The sequence below is a fragment of the Pteropus vampyrus genome, unplaced genomic scaffold (assembly GCF_000151845.1).
Source record: "Pteropus vampyrus isolate Shadow unplaced genomic scaffold, Pvam_2.0 Scaffold269, whole genome shotgun sequence".
Lineage (NCBI taxonomy): Eukaryota > Metazoa > Chordata > Mammalia > Chiroptera > Pteropodidae > Pteropus > Pteropus vampyrus.
In genome coordinates, this window is record NW_011889050.1 from 1,585,034 (window position 1) to 1,592,477 (window position 7,444).

The 7,444-nt window shown below is 52.3% G+C and overlaps 1 protein-coding gene across 5 annotated transcripts in view; it reads right to left on the minus strand.

Moving 5' to 3' along the window:
• Positions 1 to 2,347, minus strand: part of SH3RF3 (SH3 domain containing ring finger 3) — a 380,077-nt gene extending 377,730 nt beyond the window's left edge. The window contains exon 1 of one of the 5 annotated variants that reach the window (XM_011375283.2): positions 179 to 2,346. In XM_011375283.2, coding sequence (XP_011373585.1) covers positions 179 to 760 — 582 coding nt within the window. In that variant the 5' untranslated portion in view covers positions 761 to 2,346. Of the gene's footprint in view, positions 1 to 178 lie in introns of all 5 variants that reach the window. The other 4 variants (XM_011375284.2, XM_011375281.2, XM_011375282.2 and 1 more) reach the window with 4 other exon arrangements.
• Between the last annotated feature and the right edge of the window lie 5,097 nt (positions 2,348 to 7,444).

Below are 7,444 nucleotides of genomic sequence, written 5' to 3' on the forward strand. Positions count from 1 at the left end.
GCAAGTTGGAAAAAGAGTAAGGCAAAGGCCATTGTGGACTCACCTCTGGTCTCCCCTGCCCCTCATCACTGCCCCCTACACCCATGCGTGCCCCTCCTCCCATTACACACACACACACACACACACACACGCACACGCACACGCACATGCACACCTTGATGCCGTTAAGTAAACCCACCTTTGACAGGGGCGCGCTCCTGCTGGTCGCCAGTTCCCGCAGACTGGCAGTGGCGCTGCCTGCCGCCAAGGGGAAGCCCGGGGAGCAGGGTACGCTGCCTGCTGCGCTGCTCACCACGCTACCCCCGCCACCCGCGAGCTCGGAGGCCGCCCCGGAGCCCGGGCCAGGGCGCGCGGGTGGGCTGCCGCCAGGGCTGGCACCAACGCGGGGCCGCTGGCGGATGCCGTCCAGCAGGCGCACCAGCAGGATGTTGGCGGGCAGCTCGTCCACGCCGCAGCCCACCAGGATGCGGCACTCGGGACAGCGCAGCTCGTGGCGCGAGCACACGATGCTCTCCAGACAGCGGCGACAGAAGGTATGCTGACACGGCAGCACTTTCGCCGTGGTGTCCAGGCGCTCCAGGCACACGGAACACTCCAGAAGATCCAACAGCGACGACTCGTCCATGTCCTCGCCAGCTGCCGCGGCCGTGACCGCCTCCCGCCGCCGCCACCGCTCGCCTGGCTTGTCGTCGTCGCCCTCGCTCTGCGCAGCAGCGGCGGCCGCCTTGGACGCGCACAGCCAGGACGCTCCGAGCAGCATGGGGGAGGCGCCAGTGGCGGCCGCGCGCAGCTGCCTAGGTCCCGGGGCCGGAGCGGGGCCCACCGCGGACAGCGGGCATCAGGATGGCTCCCGGGTGGCCGCCGGGAAGCCAGGCTCCGCCAGGACTTTCCTCACCCCGGCGGCGGTGCAAAGTGGCGCGCCGACCGGCCTGCGTGGCGAGGACCAGAGTTCCGAGACCCGAGAGCCAACTCTCCGCCAGCAGAGCCCACCAGTTCTTCAGAGCGCGGCGCGCGCGGCTGCCGGCTACACCTGTGACGCCGCGGGTACACCGCACGCAGGAGTCCAGGGACTCCGCGGGGCACGACACTTAGGCGGCTTTGCGCTGGAAGTAGCCACCCGCAGCCGAGAGCCCCGCAGCAGGAACCGCGGGGAGTAGACGGTGGGGTCCCCAGGGAGCCTGAGGCGCAGCTTGAGCGCTCCCCCGCACTGCTGCTGAGCCGCACCGCCCGCAAGGCGCCTCCATGCGCCCTGGGCCCGCCTACGAGTCGCTGCCCACAGCGGGTCTAGCCAGACCTTCCTCTTCCTCGGCCGGGAGCACGTGTGCGGGAAGCGCGAAGGTCACCGTCCCTGAGGGGCGCAGGAATGGAGCCGCCGCGCCAGCTGGACCTCCCTTCGCCCAGGCACACGCGGGCGACTAGTCCTGCCCCTTAAGGCACCTCCAGTGCTCCCAAGAACTCCGAGCGTGCCCCTCTGCGCAGGCTGGGCCCGGTCCCCTCCGGGCGTCCCAAGTCTTCCCTTCCACTCTCCGTGAGCCTCAGGCTGGGATGTTTCCTCCCCACGCTGCCGCAAAGGGAAGTTTGGGCGGTGTTATCCTGACTGCCTTCCTTGCCAGCGCTGGCGAGCAGCTTGGGGACATAGCCAACACCCGGGCATCCTCCTCGACAACTCCCCGGAGCGCTTACGGTCTGGTCCCCTTTCCAGGCGGCGCGCAGAAGTGACAACCCCGGAGCTGCGGATGTGGGTGCGGGGTCGCCCCGCGAAGCAGGACGGGGAGGCGCTGGGGTTGGCGGAGGTGCCCGGGGCCGGCTCGGGTTCCACCCGGCGGCTGCCCGCCCTCCGTGGAGTCGAGGGTCGGAGGCTCGCGCCGCTGCCCGCCAGACCCGCGGCCTCGCACAGGGCACCCGGCTCCGCGCCGCGCCCTGGCCGGCGCAGTGCGGGGGACCCCAGCACCCACTGCGGCTCCGTCTCGTGAACCCCGCTGCAATTTTTCCTCGGGAGGAGCAGAGGAGGGGGAAATTCGGCCTCTCCTTCCCGACGCCAACGCTTCTGCGAGCGTCAGAGGAACGGAAGTACGTACGGAGGACCGGGAGCAGCCGGGAAGTTTGGCGGTGGGCTGGGGTCGACTGCAAAGATTCCCTGCAGTGCGCTGCCCCCTCGTGGCCACTTTGTGTTCCCAGCATGCCGAAGTCCCACAGGCGCCCAGCACAAACCGTGGTCCACCCGCTGCGTGCTACAACGACGCCAGGTAGTTTGCTGTTGCCAGGGCCAACGTCAGAAGAGGCGCTCAGGGCCCGTCTAGCAGGTTAACTGGTGGTTTGTGAAGTTGAGTGTAACTTTTTTTGAACTTTTCAGTGGGGAAGTAATATTTGCTGAGGCTTAAATGCCAAGAATGTGCCTATGCATTATTTTATAGAATCCTCTAAACGATCCTATAAATTAATTATTTTAACCTCATTGTACATGTGAGGAAAGTGGGACTTATAGTTATGAAATCATTGAGGCTGAATTTTGTTAGATTTTGTATATCCAGAACCTAACGCATAGAAAAGATTATATTCCATTAGAATATAAACTCCCTATAATCTACACATTTTTGCACTGTGATATCTCCTGTGCCTCGGGCAGTGGATAGGTACATAGTAGGTTCTCAATAAACGTTTGTTAAGTTAATGAACAATGGTCTCAGAATAATCCAACACCTAATGCTGATTTGAACACACAAATCTTAGCATCTCATTTCCAAGTCTCCTGAGCTCATATCAGGCTGCCAGTTCCTGAAAACTTTGCTACTGATGGCAACAAAAGACCTTCCCGACCTGCTTCGTGGACATCCCTCAGTAGTGTGGATTTCGATATGTAGTCACACCAGCACTGGCAACTGTGTGAGGTGGAAGGCATCCCCAAGCTGCCTGGCAAACCGGAACCTAGGAGCAGACTTCCTGGGAGGGCCAGAGTAAGGGGATGCACCTCCTAGGCACAGAAATGCCTTCACATTATCCTCCTTTTACTCTTCCACCCTGGCTCAGAAACAACAAAGGGGAATTTTCAAAAAGACCCAGAATGTTTGACCCAAAAGCAAGTGGCATGGACACAGGACACAAGGGGGAGCCTGAAGGGGAAACCCTCAGACACTGGGAGAGCTGGCAGAGAGCAGGGCTGACTGTGATGACAGGTCCTGGGTACTTTTGGTTGTGAGCAATGGAAATCAACTTTAGCTAAGTTTTCAAAGGAGCAGAATGAATCAGGACTCCTGGCTGAGAGCTAGGCTAGATTACTGCAGACAGCCCCCAGTGTGTCCTCCTTGCCACCTTTCTCTATGTGATGACATGCTCCGTCCCTCTCTTGCACCAGCTGCTTCTACTTCCCAGCCCACATGATAAGAAACATGATCAAAGCTCCAGAAGCATTTCATCCAGGGCTCCAGACACTAATAAAAGGCACCCTTCTGACATTGTCACAGGCTGGAAGTTTAAAACCCTATCAACCTAGCTTGGCCCAGATGGTCACTCTCTAGACCAGTGTGCACTAGCCACAGGAGCAGGATCATCTGAAACCTGGCAGCACCCTCAGGAGTCACACAGAAGGAGAAGTTAGAGTTTCCAGAACAAGTCACACACGGGGCCAATAGAATAACAGATGCCCATCCCAGGCCAGAACCATCCCTCCATCCTTCCTTTCCCTCTCTATTATGTACAACTGGAGCCACACAAGAGCAAACACAAGGCTACTGAAACCCACCTTTCTCTTACCTCCTCTGTTTCTACTTTCCCCCTTTATCCCCTACCTGAACCCACTCCCACAACACAGACAGGCTGGGCAGGGCATGGAAATGAATGAAGCAGGGCTAGATAGAGCATTGTGGGGCTGCAGTGAGCTGTGCCTGCACCTCTCAAAGGGGTAATTACTACTCAGCCTCAGCCAATCACACACTGCCCTGAGGATATGAAGGCCCAGTACTGCCAGAACTTTCTACTTTTCAAAAGGCCTGCTTTTCATGTAAAATCTCCTGATGTTCAACAATTGGCAACCAATTCAGCTCTCCAAAAACACCATATTAGCCAAATAAAATGAATGTGTGGCCAAATTGGCCCACAGGGCCACTCGTTTGCAATTTCTGGTTGAAGTAGCCAAGTAAAATGTACTACAGTGTAAAGGAACTTAAGGGTGTGAACTAAATAGTTGAAGTATTACAAATACAGTTTTATATTACTCAGTTAAATTTGCACGTGTTCAATAAGTCAATCATATAAGTCAATGATTGAGAAGACCTGGCTTAACAGCCTTTCATATAAAAAGATCTTGGGAATTCAGTCAACCCATAAGCACGATATGAGCCAACATGAGTCAATGTAGTATGGCTGCCTAGAAAAGTAATGAAATCTTATGATGCATTAATGGAAGTTAAGGGTCAGGATATGGAAAGAAATAATCTCATTGTACCTTGGGCTTGTCAGACCCGATTTATAGAATTACTTTCAATTCTAGGAACAAATATTAATGACAGGTTGGTAAAGGATCTAGAGGCCTCCTCCATGAACGTAGGATAAAGGAAGAGAACATGTCTGTCCAAAGAAAAAGAAGCTCAGAGGAGACAGGGTGGGTGGCTATATGTCAGCGTTTTGGCTGCCCAAGGTCTGAACTCCTTTTTCAATTTGGGTGATTCTCCACTTGGTAAAAGTCAGATATTTGTTTTTCCAGCTGGGGTGTGGGGATGTGACTCAGGCTCAGCCAGCTGACACCTGCCCCCTAGTCTCCATGCCCCGAGAGGTAGGTAGCATGAAGGTGGCAGATCCAACATCATGAAGTTCCAGATGCAGAAGCAGGTAGTGGAGAATGGCATAGCCGGCAGCAGCAGCAGCAGCTCCCAGAGTCTGGTGCCCCCAGGTGATGTCTGGGCAGAGGATTTGACTGTCACCAGACCAGCCCGAGGCTTGATTGGGAATGGTGAGCTTGTGCTGTAGCCTCAGCTACTTTGCCAGCCCTCCTGGTGATTCTATGGGTTTCCCAGTTTTCTTTAATTAGTTCTTTTTTTGTTAAATCAGCTGGAGTCAGTTTCTGTTGTTTGCAACAAGGAACTCTAATTGATACACAGTATTTATTATCAATCAGAGGCCAATGAAGGCCCTCAATATGAGAAAAGTGTCACCATGCTAAACATGGCCTTCATGCTGGAAAGGCATCAAAGTGAGCCTCTCTGAGCACCGTTTGTTCATTCAACAGTTCCTTATGTGTTCTACATGTCAAGTGGTGGATGAGAGCAGAGTCAACGGACCAAGACAGGCAGTGAGTAGAGCCTGTCTCTAGGGGTGCAGGAACCCCAGCTGGCCTAACTCAGGCAAGCGACATCACCTCAGTCAACATCAGTTACATCTTCTGTAAAATGAAAGATGAAAATATTTCATCTCCTCAGAAGCATGAGGCCGTTGAAATCTCTAAGATTGCGTAACGCATTGGAAGAGTGTATTTGTGTTGCCTTGTTATTAGGGGAAAAACTAAAATGAATTAAAGTTATGGGAGGAAGGTTTCAGCTAAACATAGAGAAAGGCTTTTTACTAGGCTGAATTGTCCAACAGAGCACTGGCCATCCTATGAAGAAGGCACCCCATCACTGAAAGGATTCAAACACAATTATGTCTATAAGAAATCTTATAAAAGAGATTTTTTTTTATCTCTTCTACCCCTCCCACAAAGCACCTCTGTGATGGACATATGGTACTGGTCAGCCAGCACCCCTTCCTTTGGGGAAACTCCTTATCCCCAGTCCATGTGGTCCTTAAAGAGAACCAGCTACTGCCCCTGCACCATGTCACCAACAGGCCATGTGGCTGGCCAATCAGAATCGTTCACCCCTGGAGATGATTAGTTCAGGGCAGACACATAACTGAGCAGCACCAATGAGCTTCTAACCTGAGATTTTGCATATAGATATAGATACTAAAGGAGGGGGGAAGTTATCTCTTCCTTTTGATGCTGAACCCTGAAGATGCAGACCCTGGGATTTCAGTGGCCACCTTGCCTGCCATGTGAAGAAGGCCTGCTGGAGCATAAGTGAGAGCAGGGGAGAAAGGAAAGAGGATGTGTGGGGGGAGTGGAATGGGGAGGGAGAGGGAGGAGGAGAAGGAGGAAAAGGAAGTGAGGTGGGGGGTGAAGAAGGGAGAGGAAAGAGAGAGACCTAATGATGACACCTGACTGTTTGAGTCCATGGATTAAGCAGTGCCTAAATCATACATGAGCGAGCCATTATAACCCTGCTTTTGCTTAAGCCATTTTTGAGCTGGATTTCTGTCACTTGCAACCGAATGAATTTCAACCAGAGCACACCTTCCTGTGGCTGCCCTGACCCCGTCATTTACCTAGGTGCTAAGTTTAGAACAGAAGCCCGCTTTAACAGCTCCCACCAGCTCTGATCCCTTATGTACATCTCAGTGCTGATTTTTGTGGCTTTCTAACATCATCATAGGCTTTTAGTTCCCAAGTGTCTCCCATTTCCATTACCATCAATTCTGCTTCTCACTATCTATAACTGAACTATGGTTCCTCTGTCCTCAGCCTCTCCTCTGCCCATCCATTTATACTGTGGAGTCAACTTTGCTTCTTGACTGTCTCCCCCTATCTATCTACACTTGGAGCCAGCTTTGGCCCCTGACTCACAGAGCTGCACCTCTCCCAGCTGTTTCTCCAGCAACTGTGACTCTTCTCCATCTTCTAATTTCCTTTTCACCCCTATTTGCTCACCCGCATGTAAACAATGCTGCATCTTTCTGTTCTTTGTTGAAACCACCTAGCTCACAGACCACCTCTCCCAGGAAACCTTTCCTGATTGCCTTTCTTTTGAATCCACTTTGCTCTTTTGTCTTGCATCTTTCATATTCTGCCTTACCATTTATTTATTTTGTAGTAGTCTTGTAGCTCCTATCCTTCAAAAGCAAAGACTTTATTGGCCTTTGAGGCCCATTAAAAAATGCCCTGAACATAGTAAGAATTTAATAAACATCTAAAGAGTTGGGCTAAACTGAGTTTGAGGAGGCTGAACCAGTTGACCTCTAAATTCTCTTCACTCCAAAACTGTATGAAATCACAATACAAGTTTTAAGCATTCAAGGTCTGGAATTTCTGTTGCACTTTCTTTTTATAAAAAGAAATGAAGCTTTCAAAGTAATTTCATATTGTATATGTTGTGACTGCAGGCATGATATAATAATAACAAGGTCTCTCTTATAGCAGCTATGGAACTCACCATTTCCAGTACTTAGAACATCTGTATCTGTAATGCGTAGAAAGAAAGTGGGCAGCAGGCACACCCCACTACACCACTCAAAGGCCTGAGACCCTCTCAGCAAACACCTAACTATTGGCATCAGTTTTCTCTTCTCTGCAAAGCACAGAGACTTCTCTCCACTCAACATCCATCCCACCAAATCCTTATCTGTTAGTTTGTTTTCA